General features: G+C 47.5%; 1 protein-coding gene and 1 long non-coding RNA gene across 3 annotated transcripts; one reads left to right on the top strand and one right to left on the bottom strand.

Annotated features, from left to right (window-relative positions):
- Window positions 1-215: 215 nt before the first annotated feature.
- Window positions 216-21,423, top strand: LOC307214681 (short transient receptor potential channel 2-like). Of its 2 annotated transcripts, XM_079973535.1 has the most exons (13): window positions 216-630; window positions 5,104-5,796; window positions 6,190-6,402; window positions 7,082-7,246; window positions 8,607-8,781; window positions 8,972-9,172; window positions 10,977-11,139; window positions 11,982-12,074; window positions 13,886-14,078; window positions 16,258-16,385; window positions 18,239-18,308; window positions 19,239-19,371; window positions 20,326-21,423. In XM_079973535.1, the coding sequence occupies exons 1-13, from the start codon at window positions 604-606 to the stop codon at window positions 20,796-20,798; spliced, it is 2,727 nt and encodes a 908-aa protein (XP_079829661.1). In that variant the 5' UTR covers window positions 216-603; the 3' UTR covers window positions 20,799-21,423. The 2 variants fall into 2 exon arrangements, with proteins under 2 accessions (XP_079829661.1, XP_079829662.1); XM_079973536.1 differs by lacking the exon at window positions 7,082-7,246.
- LOC307215217 lies at window positions 14,120-16,313 on the bottom strand. The gene is made up of 3 exons (XR_013838395.1): window positions 16,217-16,313; window positions 15,456-15,554; window positions 14,120-14,479 (listed from the first exon to the last, which is right to left on the bottom strand). It is a non-coding gene; the product is annotated as an uncharacterized lncRNA (long non-coding RNA).
- Window positions 21,424-22,054: the final 631 nt, after the last annotated feature.

A 22,054-nucleotide genomic window follows, 5' to 3' on the forward strand; every position in this document is an offset into this window, starting at 1 on the left:
TCCTCTGGAGATCCTCATAGTTCGAGCTACGGAGCGCAGAGTTTCTGACAGTGCGATACACCAAGTTCCAAAAGAGAACCCACCTGGTGATTTACCTGGAAAGGAAATCACGAAAGGAGAGAATTGTGCCATCCATTCAACGCTCCATTCCCCAGCTGTTCTCCTTTCTGCCACCCCAGTTCCTTTCCATGTTGGCCTGAGAGAAGGAAGGAGGCTATCAGGGCAGATGTGCAAAGGGAGAGCCTAGGCAGGGAGGGAGGAGGGAGCTGAGAGCAGGAACCGGCTGCGGTGACAAACAGCCCAGGCTCCTGGGGGAACAGGGTGAGGCCTTGCTGGAGGCTGCCCATGGCGTTCATGTGGCAACCCAGCCCCCTGGGGGGTTGGCAGGTGGGCCCCACTGCGCTCCTGCCTGCTCCTGCCCCGGCCAGGGAAAAACAAGAGATCCGCACAGGCAGAGGGCTGGAAAGGAAAGCCTGGAGGAGAAGCAGGACGCCACCTTTTCAGCCAGGCCTTCCCCGGTTTCGTTCTGCTGGAAGGAGAAGGACCTGGAGCATCCTTTGCCAGACACACCTGTAAGGAGCTGGCACTTCTGCCCTGGGCAAGATGGCACTGGAGTTCGATGGAATCGCGGTGAGTGCAGAGCAGGGAGGGGGGCTCCACGATGTGATAGACATATAGACAGATTGATAAATATGCCCTTTTGGTTTGGGTGACTTTCTCTACTGTCAGCTGCTTCTTCTCTGCTAGATTTTCTTTCCTACCTTTTTTTTTTAAAAAAAAAAAAACATTAAGAATTTCAGCATAACAATTTATCAAAGACAGATCATCCTCACCCTCCCTGTTTTTCCCTCCCCCCTCCCCAAGAAAATAACACCCTCCCACCCGTGCCCAGACTTCCCTCAGCTCCTCTATCTGGTTTTTCAGCACATGTTATTCTCTGCATATTATAAAATTGTAAAGATCTTTAAATTATCTGTCTATATGTTACCAATAATAAATTTGTTTTTGTTTATTCAAAACCTGCCAAGGAGTCCAGTTCATTTTGTTGTTTCAAAATAAAGTACTTTGTAAAAGGTTCCTATTCTTCTTTAAAGTCACAGTTGTCCTTATCACGGAGTTTGTGTGTCAATTTCGCCAGTTTGATATAGTCCATCCATTTCCCTTGCCACAGTTCTTTGGTCGGGATTTCTTCATTCTCCCATCCTTCTACTATTAAGACTCTTGCTGCCGTTGTCACATACATGAATATGTTCTTCAGTTTCCTTGGCAGGTCTTTTCCAACAATCCCTAACAAAAATGCTTCAGGTTTTCTTACAAATGTTAATTGGAACATTTTCTTCAATTCATTGTATATCATTTCCCAGAATTTTTTAATTTCACTACAATCCCACCACATGTGATAAAAATAAATCTCTGCTAGATTTTCTGAACTGCTGAGAGGCAAGCTTACATTTTGCCCCAGCAGGGAAAGATCTCAGCCCTCTCGAGGGCGCAGGGCGGAAAACGAACCAGCCAGAAGGGAGCTGGGCTGCTGCTGCTGCAGTCTTCAGTTGGTGGTAATACATGGAATTATTGATAAATTTATTTCCTGGAGACTTTCAATAAAAGAGGAGGCAGCTTCCTGCCCACCTCCTGCGTCAGCCAAAGGCTCCTTCTGTCTTTAGGTTCTGAGTGAGAGTCACGGGGTCCTGCAGCCTCATTTTTTTTAGCTACCATACCTGACAGCTTCCTGCTCCCCCCCCCCTTGTCTCTGCTCCTAGTCTCCACCACCACAGATGATCCACCCCTTTCATTAATTTTTTAAAGATTTTTCTTTTACAAATTGTTCAAACACAACCATATTCAACAATTTACAAGTTTTTGACTTCCACCGGCTCCTCCCCCAATCCTCATTTTTTTTTATATTTGTTCCGCATTTCCTTTATAATATATTGCCAGTTTTTAATATCCTTACATCTCATTTTCTCTTTACAATACCCTCTCTCATCACAAAGCCTCTTTAAATCCAACTAGCGTTGTCTGTTCATCACAAATATTTTCCAGATAAATCGTAAACTTTTTCCAGTCCTGAGTGAACTTGTGATCTTTCTGGTATCTAATTTTTCCAGTCATTTTATCTAATTCTGCAAAGTCCGTTAGTTTCAGCCTCCACTCTTCCAATGTCGGTAGTTCCTCTTGTTTCCATTTTTGGGCCATTAGGATTCTTGCCGCAGTCACTGCATATTGAAAAAGTTTATAATCACTTTTGTTAATTTCTCTTCCTGTAATTCCTAACAGAAAAGCTTCTGGTTCCTTCACAAATGTATATTTAAACATCTTTTTCAACTCATTGTATATCATTTCTCAGAAGCCCTTCACCTTCTTACATTCCCACCACATATGATAGAACGACCCTTCCTTTTCTGATGATCCACCCCTTTCAGGTGTCCCTTTTGCAGCCCGTCAGTGATTCAATACTATTTTTTAAAAAAATAAAAAGTCAAAGCTGAAAGTGACCATTCGGTGGGGCTTGTGCACATGTGATACTCTGGCTATGTTCCTCCATGCACTTGTGAGGCATCTAATCATAGCCTGCATTTTTATTAAGGCTTGATTAGGGCCTGTATCTTAAAATGAGCTTAAAGATCTTCAAATGTTTCATGCCAGGCAGAAGAGCAGCTGCCTAAGAATCTTGGCAATGTTTTTCCTCCTAGACAAGAGGGCCCCCTGATTTATAGCAGAAAACAATTCTCAAAGTCAAAAAGGGAATTACAGGCTGAGAGCGAGGACACTGACCCTACATATTACAGAAGATAAAAAAGCAGAGATAAACATAATTAAGAGTTGATAAATAGTAAAATAAAACCATGTGCCTCCCATTAAACTTGAGCCATATTTTCCTAAGGTTGAAAGGTCAAGAGCAGTGAAAAAGGCAACTGGCTTGGCTGGAGAAGAGAGTATTTTGGGAAGTCTTTTTCTAAAGTTGTTTCTTTCTTAAACTGAGATCCTTTTAAGATTTCTTTTCCTTTTAAAAGGTTATTTATGTTATGTATTAAATATATTGGCTTAAATGTAATTATGCAAAGGAATTAGAAGCTAAGAAATGTTAAATCCTTATGCTAGATTCTTATTTCGTGTAGTTGGAAGAGATCACAGGGGCCATCAGCCACCAGCCCGGCCCCCCCTGTCAAGCAGGAAACATCATTAGAGCATACATATGGTTGTCAAGCTTTTGTTTAGAGACCTCCAAAGGAAGGAGATCTTTCAATGATGATCCTTGACATCTGTTTAAGATAAAAATTTGAGATTAAACCATTTGTTTTGGAGGGCAATAGGGCGAGGTGAGCTGGTAATTAAGGTTCCTTGTTGAGACACATGTAAGATATATTACTACTTATTTGTCATTTATAGATAGAAGAATATATAGCTTTTTGATTCCCATAAAAGGACAAGAGGAAATGGGTGTATCTTTTGTGATTGGTTCTAGCAAACAGCCAATAGGAATTTCAACTAGGCTGATTGGACAGAGGCAGCCACAGGAGGAGCAAGGGGGCTGGATTAAGGAAATATAAGTGCTGGCCAGAATGGCAAGAGGCCAGGCCAGAGCTTGGTAACCATATACCACTGTGCCTCTCATTTATTTGTCTGACAAATAAATTATTATTTTAATTTCTCTATTGCTGCGTTGAATATTTCATTCCAGATAAGCGTTAACCACAAGCAGGGTGCTACACTTGTGCAATGTTGCTGCCCCAGAACATGAGTATTGACGCCTGAACTTAATACTTTAGAGGTTACTGACTATAACCACTTCCCAAAGTGCCTAGCACAGCTTCCCTGGTGGCAGACGACAAGAACTGTAGTCACACTCGAATGCACTGTTAAGAAATTACATTATGCAAGCATTTGAGTATACAAGCATTTAAGCTACAGTCATACCTCGGGTTACAGATGCTTCAGGTTTTTTCGGACCCGCCAAAACCCGGAAGTACCGGAACGGGTTACTTCTGGGTTTCGGGGGTGGCACATGCACAGAAGCGCTAAATCGTGCTTTGCGCATGTGCAGAAGCCCTGAATTACAACTTGTGCGTGCACAGACGCGCTGCTGCGGGTTGCAAATGCTGCGGGTTGCGAATGTGCATCCCGCACGGATCCCATTCGCAACCCGAGCGTCTACTGTACTAATATTTACAAGCTCTTTAGAATGTGTGCTCTCCTCTTGCCCCCTCAAAATTGCAAACTCATCTTCCTTCCTGACACCAATTAAGCCTGGAGTGCCACTCCCACACATTGCAGAAACTTCTGGAAGGCTTTTCTTAAACCTTATCTGTTTCATGAAGAATGTATTGCTAACGAAACAGGCCAGTGGGTGCTGCTGGATACTCTCTGGGTGTGAAAGGGCTTGAAGCAACGCAAACCCTGATATAGAGGCAGCTTTCTCCCTTGCTCTGCTCCACCCTCAAGAGCCCCTCAGCCCAACCTGCATAGGAAGGGAGGTGCCACAGTCAATTCAGCTTTGCAGCTGTAGCTTTTCTGAGTAGCTGTTAGCAAGCACCCCACTCCCTTTGCCTGCCAACTCCCCTGGGGAATTTGTAGGTTGCATTCGAGGAAACTGCTGCAAACTGTTTTGAAACCAATAGATAGGAGGAGTGTGACGGGAATCTAACCAGTAAATAATAAAGAGTTGCTTTGCCCAGGGGGAATTTGAAGAGAACAGGGATGGCAATGGCTAAACAAGCAAAGCGCTTCTGAAGGCAGCCACTGGCGCTCTAGATGAGCAGAGCCACACAAGCAGCACAAATGGTGTGGAAACAGGATTCTGCTGAATTCATCCCTCAGCCCCTCTGCTTCCAGACCTGCTCCTTTCCAGTGGTACCTGGTAGAATCCTGCCTTGCCCTCCTGCCCTTAGGGCAGCTCAGCCAATCCCTGCAAGAGGCGTCAATGTTCTTCATTGCTCTCAAAATCCTTTTGCAGACTGCAATGCAGATCCTTCTATCACCTTGCAAACCTAGATTCCCTAAGGGCAGAAACATCTTGCATTTCTCAAGTACATTTTAGAAAACCCAAACAACAGCCCACAGCTTTGAGAATGACCCTTGTTGTCTTTCCATCCACCCCCTTAGCAACCCGATTGGAAAGAAATCGTGAACAAGAAGTTGAAGTTCCCGGAAGGCCTCCTCAACGCCATCCAAGACGGGCAGCTGATGAAGGTCCAGCAGCTGCTGCAGGTGAGCGACGGGATCCTGAGGCAGCTGGATGAGGCCGAGGACCGGGCGTGGCGAGAGGCTCTCAACCTGGCCATCCGCACGGGCGGCGAGGAGATCACCAAGACGCTGCTGCGCATTGTCAAGTTTGACTTCCGTCAGATCCACGAGGCCTTGCTGGTTGCCGTGGATACCAACCAGCCCACCGTGGTCAAGCTGCTGCTGGACCGCCTGGACCAGGAGAAAGGCCGCAAGATGGACATCAAGTCCTTCTCCTCGGCCTTGTTTGACAACTCCATCGACAACTCCCGCTTTGCCCCGGGCGTGACGCCCCTCACCTTGGCTTGCGAGAAGGACCTCTACGAAATCGTGGACATGCTGATGAAGAAAGGCCACGCCATCCCGGGGCCGCACAAGGTCTCGTGCTCCTGCCTCGAGTGCTCCAACGGCCGCAAGTTTGACCTGCTCAAGTTCTCGCTTTCTCGCATCAACACTTACAAGGGCATTGCCAGCCGGGCGCACCTCTCCATCGCCAGCGAAGACGCCATGCTGACGGCCTTCAAGCTCAGCCGAGAGCTCAAGCGCCTCTCCAAGAAGGAGCCCGAATTCAAGGTCTGTCTCTTGCCACACCAAGCATGTAGGTCAAGGTGGGGAACATCTACGGCCCTCCAGGTACTGGTGGACCACAATTCCCATCATCCCTGAACATTGGCCATGTGGGCTGGGAGTCCAACGACAACTGGAAGGCCACCGGTTGTTCCTCAGCCCTGACATCGACGTTGCATTTTAATTCCACAATATTCACATCAGAAGCCTAACTCTTTTTAGAGGAAGGAGTTGGGGTGGGGAGTCCATGTAGACCACGCTGTGCATCTAGGCAATTCAGATTCTGCACACAGAAAAGCCGTTCTCTTCAGAATTGGGGTGGGACCTTGTGCTGCCCTTCCGAGTCGGAGCCAGACCCTTCCTTCCTTGACCCTGCCTTGTCCTTGTCCTCCCGTCCAGCCCGAGTACCTGGCCCTGGAGCAGCTGTGCCAGGAGTTTGCCTTTGAGCTGCTGGGAATGTGCCGCAACCAGAGCGAGGTGACGGCCATCTTGAATGACGTGGCGGATTCCTCGAATGACGAGGAAGAGGAGGACCTCGATGACCAGGCCTTCGAGGAGGGCATCCCCAACTTGGCAAGGCTTCGCCTGGCTGTCAACTACAACCAGAAGCAGGTGGGCTTTTTATTTATATCCCGCCCTTCCCCGTTCAGAAAACCAGGCTCAGGGCGGCTAACAACAGATTTAAAACACTTCATTGATGCAACAAAAGACCAGCATAAAATACAGTATAAAACGTGAATAATAAATTCAGAATTCAAATATCAATTTAGGGGGGAAATCCATCTAATAAACATTAGATGATCACCAGGGCTAGCTGGCTGAATTGGTCCTACTTGGGCCAGCAAGGAGACCAGGGGAGAATTAGCTTTGGGGTCTCAGAGTGGGGAATCTTCATAAAAAGGGGGAGGGAAGGAAGGGGAATAAAAGACCAGGCTAAATTCAGATTGAAAGCCAGGCAGAATAGCTCTGTCTTACAGGCCCTGCAGAAGGAAGTTAAATCCTACAGGGCCCTAGTCTCCTGGGACAGAGCATTCCACCAGGTCGGAGCCATCACTGAGAAGGCCCTGGTGGAGGATAATCTGACTTCCTTAGGGCCCGGGACCTCTAAACTATGATTATTCATGGACCTTAAGGTCCTCTGCGGGGCAGACCAGGAGAGGCGGTGCCGTAAATACGAGGGCCCTAAGCCACAAAGTGCTGGATTTAAGGCAGTGTGGGCTGTTCTCCTGCACAGGGTGCCAAACCTTTGCTTTGATCCAGGAGAGACCTTTCCACCTTATTTCCCCCCCAGTTTGTCGCCCACCCCATCTGCCAGCAAGTGCTGTCGTCCATCTGGTGTGGGAGCCTGCAGAGCTGGAGGGGCAGCACCAATCTCTGGAAGGTCTTCATCTCCAGCTCCATCTTCATGGGGATGCCGTTCCTGTGCCTCCTCTACTACGTGGCCCCCAGATCCAAGGTGGGTGGTTTGTGTCAAGCATAACGCACCGCCCTCTTCCCAGCCAACGTGGTCTTGGCCTCTTCAGCCCGTAGGCAGCTTGGGGGACCTCCTTGTTGATCTCCTGGTGCCTATTGAATACTTATTCCAGCATGCTTTTTTTAATTTTTTGCAGTCTGTATTGTAAACCCCTGAAAGACTACTGTAAGGTAAAGGTAAAGGTACCCCTGCCCGTACGGGCCAGTCTTGACAGACTCTGGGGTTGTGCGCCCATCTCACTTAAGAGGCCAGGGGCCAGCGCTGTCCGGAGACACTTCCAGGTCACGTGGCCAGCGTGACATCGCTGCTCTGGCGAGCCAGAGCCGCACACGGAAACGCCGTTTACCTTCCCGCTGGTAAGCGGTCCCTATTTATCTACTTGCACCCGGAGGTGCTTTCGAACTGCTAGGTTGGCAGGCGCTGGGACCGAGCAGCGGGAGCGCACCCCGCCGCAGGGATTCGAACCTTTCAATCGGCAAGTCCTAGGCGCTGAGGCTTTAACCCACAGTGCCACCTGCGTCCCACGCCACCTGCGTCCCACGCCACCTGCGTCCCACGCCACCTACTGTAGTTAATTGCTATTTATGCAGATTTCTTTTCTTTAAACATAAATTTTTTATTAGTTTTTTATCATATCATTTTCAACAGTTATTAAACATACTTTTATATCTTATCCAGTTTTTTTTGACTTCCATCAATCACACCTGAAAATTTTCCAATCTTATCTCTTAATATACACTTCTTATTTTCACTATTACATTTAAATCTCATAACTAATGTCTCTCTTCTTTCTCTTCTTTGCAATATTTCATATATTTCTCCTTACAAAACTTCTTGTAGTCCTACTAGCGTAATTTGTTGATTACAGTTGCTCTTCAAATAGTTTGTATATTTCTTCCAATCTTCTGTAAATCTCTGGTCCCGCAGGTTTCGAATCCTTCCTGTCATTTTATCTAATTCTGCGTAGTCCATTAATTTTGTCTGTCATTCTTCTTTCGTTGAAATTTCTTCTTGCTTCCATTTCTGGGCTAACAATACTCTTGCCGCTGTTGTTGCATATAAAAACAATTTTACATCCTGTCTATTAATATCCTCACCTATAATGCCAAGTAAAAAATGCTTCTGGTTTTTTTTAGAAATGCAGATTTCTTAATATTTTTGATGGAACGGAAATGGCCTTTGTGACATTACCCATGCCAGACTTGCACATCACCATAGCTGGTTGGGGCTGGTGGGTGTTATAGTCCGAAACACCTGGAAGGCAGCAGGTTAAGGCAGGCTGATGTGCATCTATGGGGCGCATGCCCTCTCCTAACATGCTGTGTGCCACTTCTCTCATCAGCCTGCCAAGATACTGAAGATCCCAGTGATCAAGTTCCTTCTGCATTCGGCCTCGTATGTCTGGTTCCTGGTCTTCCTGCTGGCAGAGTCGCTGGTGCTGGAGTACAACAACGAGACTTTTTCGGGGCGGAACCAGGACTTCTGGGAGACTTCGCTGCACATGATATGGGTGGCAGGTCTGTGTGGCCCAGGTCAGACTGGCAGTGGCACTCCTCCTCGCGGCCCAAGATGACCCCTGAACCCATGGCCTCTTCCCCCAAGGATGGGGAACCAGAGCCCTGGGCCAGGGCAATGACCAGCCAAGGTTGCCCCTCTTCCAGCTGTGCCCAGTGGTGGGTTTTGATCCCCTGTGCTTTCCTCCTCCAGGTTTCTTCTGGTTTGAGTGCAAAGAGGTTTGGATCGAGGGCTTCCGCAGCTACCTCTTGGACTGGTGGAACTTCCTGGACATTGTCATGCTCAGCATGTACTTGGCCTCCTTTGTCCTCAGGCTCCTGATATTCTTCCAGGGCCGTGTTTTCTGTCTGGATAACAAGGAGTCTGCAGAATGCCGTTACTACACAAAAGCGGGTGAGCACCTCCCACAAGCTGGGACCTCGTTCCTTCTTCTGTGTTGCGATTCCGTGAGCTCTGGCTTCCGTCACGGGGTCCCATTGCATCAGAAGCGGTTTAGTCATCTTCTCTAATCTTCTCTAATCTAGAGAAGATTGGGAAACGTTTATTGAATATATGGGAAATAATGGTGTACAGCTGAAAATGCTGGAAGCATTAAGATAAATTCAGCAGTGTAAATCAGTTTTGATGGGTGCAATAATGGAATACTGAATGGTATAGTTTTTGTAAATTATGCAGGGATTTGTGATATGTAAAATGAACCATGGAAAGAGAAGAAGTCAAGTCATTGATATCTTAAGGATGTAAAAATGAGTTCTTTAAATTGTAAAGCAAAAAGTTTAATAAAAATTATATACACAAAGAAGAAGAAGAAGTGGTTTAGTCCTGCTGGCCACATGACCCGGAAAGCTGTCTGTGGACAAACGCTGGCTCCCTCGGCCTGAAAGTGAGATGAGCGCCACAACCCCAGAGTCGCCTTTGACTGGACTTAGCCGTCCAGGGGTCCTTTACCTTTTGACCTTTTACTGGCTCCATTGGTGCACCTGTTTTAAAGTTCAGCATAGGGGAAGTAAAATTCACATTTCCCTTTGACATTAGATTGCATGAGACCATGTGAGTTTCAATTAACCACAATGGCTATGTTTCACTTCCACTGTGTGAAGTCCCAGGGCTTGGAGACTCAGGTGGTTCCTGCTATTGAGTTTCCCTTTGGGAAATCTGATTGGCCACTGTCAGAACAGGGTGCTGGACTAGATGGGCCTTTGGCCTGATCCCACGGCCAGTTTCTTCTAAGATTTCTAAAATTCTTCATTCTCTTTACATCTTAAATTCAGTTCTTGCTTGTCACAAATGTGAGAGACGTGAAATTCCGGCCATTTTTAAAATTCTTCATTAATTTAGAGAAATCCTGGCTCCAAGACAGGTAAGCATATGCACACCTGCACGTTGTTGAAATAATATTGCCGTGCAAATGGGAAAGATTTGTTTGTTTTTCCTTTGGGAGAGGATGATACAAACTGGGAATTGCTGTCACATGATTAAACACGATCCAGGTCCCCACTGACCTTCGCCCAGCCTTGCCCCCCCCTGCTGCCCTCCAGACATTTTGGGCTGCATCTCCCATCAGCCCAAGAAAAATATGGCCACTCTGGCAGGGGCTGACGGGAGTTGGGGAAGGCAGCCTTTAGAACAGGGGTCCCCAAACTAAGGCCTGCGGGCTGGATAAGGCCCGAGGGACTCATTTATCTGGCCTGCGGCGACCCCCGCCACCCGCTGCTGTCACCTCCGCTTAGTGGTGCTGCGCTGCACGGCTGCCCACTTCCGGGTCGGAGGAGCACCGGAATTAGCTTGTGCGCATGCGCAAGAGTTATTTGCGCATACACAAGCGTTATTTCCGGTGCACATCCGCGTCGGAGGAGGCCCGTGCACATGCGCACAAGCTATTTCCGGTGCTCCTCCGACCCGGAAGTGCGCCAGAAACAGCATGTGCACACGCGTATGTGCACGCGCTCCCCTGCTCTCTGGCCCACCGCGTGATCGGTGCTGAAGACTGAAGGCGCGGTAAGTTTGCTGACCCCTGCTTTAGAAGGTAAAGGAAAAGGCTTCAGACATTGGTACAGGAACGTACAAGGAAGGGCTGTGGCCAACAGAAACCTTTGGCCCAAGGAGACAATGGAGCAGGGAAGCTGACTTGCAAAAGGTGTGCACCACCTGACACAGACGTCACCTGGCACTCATCCCCCTCCCTTTTGTGACCCAGACCGTCAGGAGTGGCACACCGAAGACCCCCAGTTCATGGCCGAGGTGCTCTTTGCAGTGACCAGCATGCTGAGCTTCACCCGTATGGCTTACATCTTGCCCGCCCACGAAACTTTGGGGACCCTGCAGATCTCCATTGGCAAGATGATTGACGACATGATCAGGTGTGTGTGTGTGTGTGTGGGATGCTGCCCTGGCCTCTTGACTTTGTTTTGCTGGTTTTAATGTTGTATTTGTAAAGAAATCTAATCGAGAACAAGAATAGCTGTTATAGGAAAAGCCCTGCTCCTTTTGCCTTATGGGGTATCCAAGAACCTGCATAGAGTCCTTAAATAGGTTCCCTGTCGATAGGAGAAAATAACAGAGGCCAACCAGAGAATATTGTGAAGCAAAGTGACTAGTGAGCCCGATCTTTATTAAACTCTTGCAACAGGGTCCCCACTCACCACACACAGGAGGGAGGAGGAACCCAGAACAATGGTGCACAAACCCTTATATAGACTTTTGAAACTGCCCACCCTGTTGCTCAAGACCACCCCTAAAAATATCATGCATACATCACAGGAGGAGGCAGGTCTACAGCAGAAATACATCACAGAAGGAGGCGGTCTACAGCAGAAATCCTGTCTGCCAGGATACCTGATAATGGTCACTGATTGCTTTACCTGGGCAGCCTGGCCGTTCTTTTGTGATGGTAAATACTTCAGTTCCTGAGTCCCAGGTCATAGGCTCACCCTATTCATGCACAAATACACGGCCTTAAGACAGGATTTGTAAGCAAAAAGACAAAGGGAAGGCTTTCCCCATTTCCTCCCTCCTTTGGGAGAGTCAAAATGGTTTCAGGATTGCTCTCTGGTACTATATCAGACACATGGTTTATATACTTATGTATGTGTTTGCCTTGTACATTTATGAACGCTTATTTTATATTTGGGACCTTTGAATTCTTATAACAACAGGTGACCTGCTTTTCTTTAGCTTTTTGGCTTGTGCTTCTCCTCTTCAGGTTCATGTTCATCATGGTGATCATCTTGACCGCCTTCCTGTGTGGGATGAACAACGTCTACGTCCACTACCAAGACTCTGAGAAGCTGGGGAGGTATGGCAGCTGGCTTGGAGGCATCAAGGGTGGCCAAAAAGGATGAGATTGGACAGCTAGGAGCTTGTCCAGGGTGCTGGCTCAAAGTCCAGTGTTTTGACATCCTTGCCAAACAGGTTCTGAACCTGATCAGTACTCAAAGTGGGAGACCACCCAGGAACCCCATGTTTGTATGGCCCCCACTAAACAAAGATAGGAGCAAAACCCATTGCTCCACCTACATTTGCCTCCAGCTCTGCCCACCATGGGAATTCAGCCCCTGAGAATGGTCCCCACGAGGGAAAGAAGCTCTTGAGCTGAAGATGGTTACCTAGACCTGATCTTGGCACTCAGTCTCTTTGCGTCTATAGCAGGAAGCAGTTGTCAGGTAGCAGCTCTATGGCTGCCTCAGGAGGGGTCCAAGATACCCATTTATTGTTATTTACATAATTTATATTCCACAAAAGTAAGAAATCAGCTTACACAAAATCAGCATAGTATAAAAAATAAGGCTGAATGCAATTCAGCTGTTTGGGTCTCAGGAGAAAACCCAAAATCCAGTGTCACCACCTGCTCAAATGGCAAAACCGGTGAGTTGCCTGTGGGCACCCCCAGACTGTCAATATTTCACGAGAGGGATTCAAGCGTGTGCTGGAACTTCAGGTGCGCACAATTAGAATGAATTGAGGGGCTCTGTTGTCCACTTAAAAGAGAAAGAAAGTGGCTTTTTACAGATTGGAAAGTGGCAGGGAAATAATGGAATAATAGAATCTTAGAGCCTGAAGGGACACAAGGGTCATCTAGTCCAACCCCTGTAGTACAGAGGTGTCTCAGCGAAAGCAGTAGCTTTAATTGCAGTAGCAGGAAGACCAGGGCCGGATTGAGGTTTGATGAGGCCCTCAGCTACTGGAGGTAATGGGGCCCTTTCTATGTCCAGTTGTCCTTTGTCAACAACAAATTGTTGCTGTTTTTGGTGTTGAATATATGCTATATGGTAGTTTATGAACCCAGTAGGTATCTAAAGCCACTTGCACATAACAGAATATGTATTTTATCAAAGTAATTGTTGAACTGAAAACCAATTAAGAAGAAGTATATTAATAGTGAAATAATTATTAAGCTCTAACTTAAAATGATTTTTTATTCATAACAAACTTAATAATGCGAACACATTCGCATTTGGCAACAACAAAAGTTCCTTTAGAAACACAATTTACCAAGGCTCATAATCTAGTCTCTAGAAACTTGCTATAACATGAAATAATAATAGGTGTAAAGATATGATGCAAAGTACTAATAATGATAAATAGCAGAATGTAGGCACCCTATATATAGAAAGGAGCAAAGCAGGGATATTTTAGGGAGCAGGCGGGGCCCATGACTTACATCACAGGAGCCTACACAACACAAAACAAAACAAAACACTGTTGCTGTATGTAGGTTTTATTTTATTTGTTTCTTATCTTATATTTTGCAAATGTACATCCAGTTTTTTTCCTTTTAAATTTTTTTGGGGCGCCCAAGAGAGTGGGGCCCTAAGCTAGAGCTTGTTTAGCTTATATGTAAACCAGCACTGAGGAAGATGTGTAAATACCCCACATGTATCAGGATGCTCTTTGTCCTATAACTGCCCCACAAGCAAATCAGAATGAAAGGTCAATGAAGACTGGATATAGTAATCTAACCTCTACATAAGCTTTGTGCAAGCAGATCAGGATGAAAGTTGAAATAAACATTGAACGAGAATGTCCCCTGGAGGAAGCCTGGTGGGTGAGGGTACCCTGACCCGAAACCCCCAGCTGTTTCAGCTTGCTATCCCTTCTCCCCTGCAGCTTCAACGAGACATTTCAGTTCCTCTTCTGGACCATGCTTGGGATGGAGAAACACGATGTGGTGGACATGCCCAATTTCTTCGTAGCTCAGCTGGTGGGGAGGGTGCTGTACGGGGTCTTCACCATCGTCATGGTGGTCGTCCTCCTCAACATGCTCATTGCCATGATTACAAGGTCCTTCCAGAAAATCGAGGTGAGTGCTGAACCAGGAGGCGAGTAAGAGGGACCCCGCCTTATCCTTTGCATGGCATCTTACGTCTACTGGAATTGGACCGGGGTTTGGGAAGTGTGGAACAGTGAGATGGATTTCCAGATCCAGATCCACACTCTACATCAGCGGTTCTCAACCTGTGGGTCCCCAGATGTTGGACTACAACTCCCATCAACCCTGAGCTCTGGCCTTGCTAGCTAGGGGTTGATGGGAGTTGTAGTTCAACAACATCTGGGGACCCACAGGTTGAGAAAGGCTGCTCTACATTCTCCAGGGACTTGCAGCTAGAGACGGGAGGAGGCAGCACTTTAGTCTTGTGCTGGGTTCATCACAACTCAGGGCTGTTTCCATTCCACTACAATTCAGCTTCCTCTTGCTGTCTGCTGTGGCCTGTACTTAGGTAATTAATTCCAAGTGGAAAGGTAACATCAAAAACAATACAGCAGATCAGACATAGGCAAACTCGGCCCTCCAGATGTTTTGGGACTACAACTCCCATCCTCCCTGACTACTGGTCCTGTTAGCTAGGGATGATGGGAGTTGTAGTCCCAAAACATCTGGAGGGCCGAGTTTGCCTATGTCTGCAGTAGATAGACTAGAAGAAAAAAAGAGAGCAAATGTCCACTTGTGTTTCTTTGTGTGGTGGTTTCCATTCCATTGTGTGGGGTTTCCACTCCCATTTGCATTTTCAACGGGCTCCTCTGACACATCCCTACTTGTAGCCAACAGAGGCAGCTCAGTGTACCATATCCACCATGTTTCTGGGTGGTGCACAATGGCTCTCTATTGCTATTCGGTCAGATTCACTGGGGCCTCCCCCTTGCACTGCTGGTCTCCAGGCGATGCTGCTACTCCCGGGAGACACAGCTGCTGTTGGTCTTTGCTGTCCATTCCGTGTTTCTGGATTGCAAAATGGTACAGCAATTGCTCTGCACGCAGAGAGTCGCAGGCTCAATCTCCAACTAGGACTAGGCAAGACACGCACCCACCACACCCCCTCTGGAGAGTTACTGCCAGCCATTAAGCTAGCTCAGGGTTTCGCAGACTTGGGTCTCCAACTGTTTTTGGACTACTGTTCACATCTGGTCCCGCTAGCTAGGGATGATGTGAGTTGTAGTCCAAAAACAGCTGGAGACCCAAGTTTGGGAAACCCTGAGTTGATGGGCTCAAAGGGCTGGCTCAGAATGAAGTAGCTCCTTGCGTTCCTGTGGCTTCAGGGAAGACCCACAGTTCAGAGGTAGCACACCTGCTTGCGTGCAAAAGGTTCAGGCTCCAATGGCAGCTCCAGGCAGGGCTAGTAATGCCCCCCCCCCATCTGAAACCCTGGAGAACAATTGCCAGATGGACCAATTGTCTGACAACTTGCCTGTGTTCCTATGTAAGCCTGCAGGCAAGGACTGGGGGTTTGTTTTCTTTTCTAAATGATCTTTTTGGACCAAAGAGCAGGGCAAAGATGCTCTAGATAGATAGATGGATGGATGGATGATAGATAGATAGATAGATAGATAGATAGATAGATAGAGACTAATAATAATAATAATAATAATAATAATAATAATAATAATAATAATAAATTTTATTTATACCCCGCCTTCCCCAGCCAAGACCGGGCTCAGGGCAGCTGACACCAGGTATAAAAACAATTGATTAAAATACAACTTAAAAACAAGATTAAAATACAACATTAAAATGCAGCCTCATTTCAGTAGAAACTTAAATCATAAACTTTTTGGGGATGAAAACGTCAAATCTTCACCAAGGCCAACTATCCAGACTGGTCCTCCGTGGGCCAGAAAAAAGACAGGGAAGTCCCCAAATAGGAGTTCCATCACAGAAGGAGAAAAGAAGAAGGAAAGAGGAAAGAGGGGAAGGGGATCGAGTTGATTCCAAGCCAAAGGCCAGGTGGGACAACTCTGTCTTACAGGCCCTGCGGAAAGAAATCAGATCCTGCAGGGCCCTGGTCTTGTGAGGCAGAGCGTTCCACCAAGTTGGGGCCAGTGCTGAAAAGGTCCTGGCTCTGGTTGAGGCTAATCTGACTTCCTTAGGGCCTGGGACCTCTAGGGTGCTGCTATATATGGACCTTAAGGTCCTCCATGGGGCATACCACCTCTCGTATTTACCGGAGTCTTCATTGCCGCCTCTTCTCTCCTGTGCTCTTCAGAACGATGCCGACGTGGAGTGGAAGTTTGCCCGCTCCAAGCTCTACTTGTCTTTCTTCAGAGAAGGCTTGACGCTGCCGGTGCCCTTCAACATCATCCCGTCACCAAAGTCCATCTTCTACGCTGTCAGGTAATTTGTCAGGCTGCTCCTGGGACCCTTGAGGTGGGGAGACTCTGGTAGTTCTGGGTTAAACTTAGCCCTCGGCAGCAGAGGACTAGCTTACTTTATGAAATGGCATGTTCTATACAAGCATAATGCTCCTTCTGCATTTGCCAGGAACCAGTCCTTGAATTTGACAGCCCATAATAGGAGGCCACCATCATTGTATTATTTTTGGAACCCACCCAAACTTTTTTTTTTAATTAAAAAAGGTAAAGGGACCCCTGACAGTTAAGTCCAGTCACAAACGACTCTGGGGTTGCGGCGCTCATCTCGCTTTGCTGGCCGAGGGAGCCGATGTTTGTCAGCAGACAGTTTTTCTGGGTCATGTGGCCAGCATGACTAAGCCGCTTCTGGCGAACCAGAGCAGCGCACAGAAATGCCGTTTACCTTCCCGCCGGAGCAGTACCTATTTATCTACATGCACTTTGAAGTGCTTTTGAACTGCTAGGTTGGCAGGAGCAGGGACCAAGCAACGGGAGCTCACCCTGTCGCGGGGATTCGAACCGCCGACCTTCTGATCAGCAAGCCCAAGAGGCTCGGTGGTTTAGTTATGTTATTTTAAAATGAACTTTAGTTTGTGTAATTGTTTTAAGATTGCTGACTGTATTTCTGTTTACATGTTAAATTTGTTTCTAATCCATTCTTCAAAATATTATTAAGCAATAAAAGGTAAAGGTAAAGGTACCCCTGCCCGTATGGGCCAGTCTTGACAGACTCTGGGGTTGTGCGCCCATCTCACTTAAGAAGCCAGGGGCCAGCGCTGTCCCGAGACACTTCCGGGTCACGTGGCCAGCGTGACATAGCTGCTCTGGCGAGCCAGAGCCGCACACGGAAACGCCGTTTACCTTCCCGCTGGTAAGCGGTCCCTATTTATCTACTTGCACCCGGAGGTGCTTTCGAACTGCTAGGTTGGCAGGCGCTGGGACCGAGCAGCGGGAGCGCACCCCGCCGCAGGGATTCGAACCGCCGACCTTTCGATCGGCAAGTCCTAGGCGTTGAGGCTTTAACCCACAGCGCCACCTGCGTCCCAGTTATTAAGCAATACTTGAGGGCTTATCCACACTTCCTCTTGTTCCTGCTGCTTTCCCCTGGGAGGAAGATGTTGCTTAGTGCTCAATCAGAGCAAGTGGCAATTTACGTCTTCCCCAGATTGCCATTGGTTCCAATCTATCGCTAAGCATGTGCATGTTTTCCCTTGGAAAGGAGAGGAGGAAGGGGGAAAGTGCTCAGACCTCTGCCTAGAAGGTGCAGATGAAGTAGGAAACCTCTTAGACTTGCATACCTCCCCCAACATTTCTCCAGTGAAAATAGGGACATCCTATTTAACAACAACAACAACATTTATACCTTGCCCATCTGACTGGGTTGCCCCAGCTGCTGCTCTGTGGGGCTTCCAACTTATATAAGAACATCATTAAACATTAAACATAAAAAACTTCCCTATAAAGGGCTGCCTTCAGGTGTCTTCTAAAGGTTGCATAGTTACTGATCTCCTTGGCTCAGGGTGGACACATGACTCCATACACTCCAACATTTCTCCAATGAAAATCGGGACGTCCTAAGGAAAAGTGGGACATTCCAAAATCAGGTCAGAAACCAGGACGGCTTCTGTAAATCCGGGACTGTCCCTAGAAAATAGGAACACTTGCTTTCTAGGCAAGACAGAAGCAAACGTTTGTCCTTTGCAAAACACTTGAGGTTTTTTGTCAAGTAATCAGCATGTAAATTTTGTTAAATTAGTAATAATAATAATAAACATCACAGTCAGCCTTGTTCACGGGCCTCTCGGCTCACCTCTTTCTTCCCCCGTCTTCTCCCAGGGGCCTCTTCCGCTTCCTGTGCTGTTACAAACCAAAGCGCCAGCAGAAATACCCCCCCATCTCAACCATCGTAAGTTCCCTTTGGGGCTGTTTCAAGGGGTTGTTCCTTGCACCGAGGACTCTGCTTGCAGTGGGCTGTCGCGCTCTCTTCCTCAGCCTTTGGATTTGTGCTGGGAGTGGCGAGGGAGAAGACCATCTAGCTAGCACATTAGAAGTGCTTTTGGCAGGGCAGCCACTGCTGCCTGCGAGGAGGGACAGAGGGAGGGGGAGGCAGTGGGGAGACTGGGGCCGGGAACCTGCGGCTTCAGTTTCAGTGCCCCTTGTGCTCCATTCGGTGACACTTATGAAAGACTGTTGCATCAATTAAAAAATAGTTTATAGGCCAAGTTGCTTCCATGCTGCACCAACAAGCCTGTGCTCCTAGTGCCATAATGTCCTGTCGTCTTCTGCTTTTCAAATAATTGCACAAAACAAATGAAATACCGTGAAAATCCCTGAAACAAGATGTAATCAACTAGAAACATTATCTTATGGAAATAAACTAAATAATAAAAATCATAAAGTTTAAGGAAACAATTAGAAAAACCTAAAACTGAACAAAGCCTTAACAGGATACCGGCTACAAACCTCGTTTCACTGAACCATTCAGTTTCCTCAGAAAGAAATAGAAAAATAAACCTTAAATGACCAAAATTCTAAAAAGGGGGTAGAACTCCCAAAAATTCTGAAGTATTATAATCTTAGCTCGACCTAGGTGAAGCAAAGTGCAGTAATAAAGGATCTGTTTGCATCTGTTTGCTTTTCAACTAATTATTTCAGAGGCCATGCCTCTCTGGGCACGCTGAAGCATGCGCAGAGTGCTTTGTAGCCACAACCACCTGCCTGCTAGCCTCCAGATGTAGGCCTCCCCCCAGGGTGCTTCCAGGAGGTGTTACCCCCTCCTACTATGTCTCGTTTGGGAACCCTGTCACCCCCTGACTCTGCCCTTCTGCCCCCCCAGTCTAACCCCTGCACGGATGAGGGCGGCCAGCGTATGGAGGGCCGCGCTGCCTACCGGCACCAAGTGCTGAAGGCGCTGGTGCAGCGCTACATCGACACGGCCCGGCGGGAGTTTGAGGAGAGCCGCAGGAAAGGTAAGCAGTGTTGCCTCGGAAGGGGGATCCTGATGGGGTGCCATGTCCAGAAGGGCTTGCCCACCACCCTCCCTGCCACACTTCTGTAACTGGGTGTTGGGTTTCTGTTTGTGCCACTGTGCAGTGCTTTGGAGTCACAAGACTCTGTTTACATTCCAGAGATTCCAGACTGCTGGAAGTCTCACGGGAGACAGATGTTGATATTACTGGTTTCCTGTTTCTTTGTACCAGTTGCCTCTCTGCTTTCACAGAGAGAGGATGTCTATTCTTTTCTGTCTGCGTAGCTAGAAATAAAATTCAGGTTATTCAGGTTAAGAACTTTGCTTCAGGATGAGAACAGAAATCGGGCTCCGGCGGCGTGGCAGCAGCAGGAGGCCCCATTAGCTAAAGTGGTGCTTCAGGTTAAGAACAGTTTCAGGTTAAGTACAGACCTCCAGAACGAATTAAGTACTTAACCTGAGGTACCACTGTACTTCGTATTATATAAAGCAGCCAGTTAGGCTGCAGTCAGTCTGATTCCAGGAGCAGTTCTAACTGCTGCAATAGAGAGCTGTGCCCTTCGTCCATCTTTCCCACTATTCAACACCTGTCTTCTGCAGAAGCTGCATTCTTGGGCAACTGTTTCTCATGCATTCATCCTGAGAAAGCTGAATGTTTATGATTCTTCTCTCGGACCTTGTGCGGGGCCGGACTATATTTTGAACAAAATATATAAATGAATTCTTATGCCCCACAAATAACCCAGAGATGCATTTTAAATAAAAGGACACATTCTACTCACGTAAAACCATGCTGATTCCTGAACCGTCTGTGGGGCGGATTGAGAAGGCGATTGGGCTGGATCCGGACCCTGGGCCTTAGTTTGCCTACCCATGCTTTACAGTGTTTCTGTAGATACAGCCTAAACGGTTCCCAGTCTTTAAAAAAAATTCTCTCTATTGTCAATGTCCGCAGATCTGGGGAACCGCTTGACGGAGCTGAACAAGTCCGTGGTGCGCCTCCACTCGGAGATGAAACATCTGCGCCACACCGTGACCGCCAACGGAACAGCGGCCAACCCCTTGGACGGGGCCAGCGTCCTCCACAAGTACATCATGAAGGTGCGCAGCAGCTTCCAGGGCTATGACAACGATACAGGCAGCTCTGGGGAGGGGTCCCCTGTGGAAGCTGTCGTGCACCAGGATGGGGCCATTGCTGAAGAGGACGCAACGCTGTTGCCTCAGGAACCCTCTGAGGGACAAAAGGCGGAAGCTGAGGAAGGGCCGCCCCAGGTGGAAGCGGAGGAGAGACAGCCTGGGGTGGAGGCTGAAGAGAGACCGCTGGAGGTGGAAGCTGAGGAGAGGCCACCCCAGGTGGAGCTGAGGGTGCCAGAGGTGGTGATAGATCTGGCACCAGAAGAGAACCCTTTAGGAGAGCCAGAGACCTGAGCCGCCTTTCCTCCAAAGAGGAGCGATCTGTTTCATTCTCAGCCGGGATCCGCTGTAGAGTTCAGGGTGGCATTTCCTTAGCAGCCTAGGGGGAAGTCATGCTTGTAGAATCTGCCCCGTTATCTGAGATGTACAGGGTGCACACACAGGACAACACAGTGTCCTTTCTTATGCCAACATCCTTTGGCAAGGAGAGATAATGTGTAATTCATCCAGCTGGCAAAAGGGCTTTTTACTGAGAGGAATGGGAAGGCAGTGAAGAGTTACTTAATACAGGCACATGATTCTTAGAGCCAGGCTCCTGCTATTGGCAGTTGACCAAGCCTTCAACCCACATTGATTTCTGTTGTGCTTTGGGGGTGGAGCTTGGGTGGCAGAACAGGTGGCACTGCAAGAAACAGTCTGATTTAGCCATGCCACAAGCCAGCGGCCGGAGAATCACTGGGGCCAGAAGTTCCCCAAACAGTCACCAATTTTTTTTGGGGGGGGGAGAGCAGCCACCCCCCAAAATTGCTCTACAATAGCTTCAACTTTGTGCACAGATTATACAGTGTGTGTGCCTCCAGCTTTCTTACATTAAATTTGTTAATCAAGTAAATGGATGTTATTAACTAAACTTAATAAATCTTTTATGGGTAGTGAGTACTCCTGTGGTCCGGTGATTCTTAGCCAATATGTTGGGAAAGTTGGGCCATGCTACACGGCACAGATGTTTTTATAGGACTGGGTCAAAATGGGGGGCTCTGTTTCCTGAATGCTGATCCCACCCCTCCAGCAAGATTTCCTGGGTCACATAAACATTGGCAGGATCACTGTTCCTTTAGAGGAGAGACAAATCTCTTGATTAATCACCAGGCGGATGAAGCAAAAGCAATAGTAGAACAAGCCCCACAAGAGAGAAAATAACTTTGGACTCATCCCCTGTTATGTACTGAGCTTGGATCCTAGGAAAATAGGCAGGTAGGATCCCAGAATGCAACAACCTGATTGGCCTGCAGGAGCAGCCCAATCAGGCTCCAGGAGGGAAGCAGAGATAGCCAATCACATGGGACCCATTGCATAAATAATGTATATAAAGCCAGAGGTTTTTGGGGAAAATTCATTCACTGTTTACAAGCTGCAGCAAAGAGCATGAAATCACTACACGACTCGGGAGTATATTTCATCCCCACTTTCTCTTTGGTTTGATCCTGTCATGTCTCAGTTGATTTCCCAGGCTCTGAGAGCTTTTCTCATTTCCTTGCGAATATTCGACC

Source organism: Podarcis cretensis (assembly GCF_951804945.1).
Source record: "Podarcis cretensis genome assembly, chromosome: 4".
Taxonomy (NCBI): Eukaryota; Metazoa; Chordata; class Lepidosauria; order Squamata; family Lacertidae; genus Podarcis; species Podarcis cretensis.

What these genes read in the sequence shown, in the direction of transcription:
- LOC307214681 (XM_079973535.1), top strand. Translation starts at nt 604, where the DNA reads ATGGCACTGGAGTTCGATGGAATCGCG. An exon ending in TCCATCTTCTACGCTGTCAG is followed by an intron (nt 16,386 to 18,238) that starts GTAATTTGTCAG and finishes GTCTTCTCCCAG; the next exon opens with GGGCCTCTTCCGCTTCCTGT. An exon ending in ACCCCCCCATCTCAACCATC is followed by an intron (nt 18,309 to 19,238) that starts GTAAGTTCCCTT and finishes CTGCCCCCCCAG; the next exon opens with TCTAACCCCTGCACGGATGA.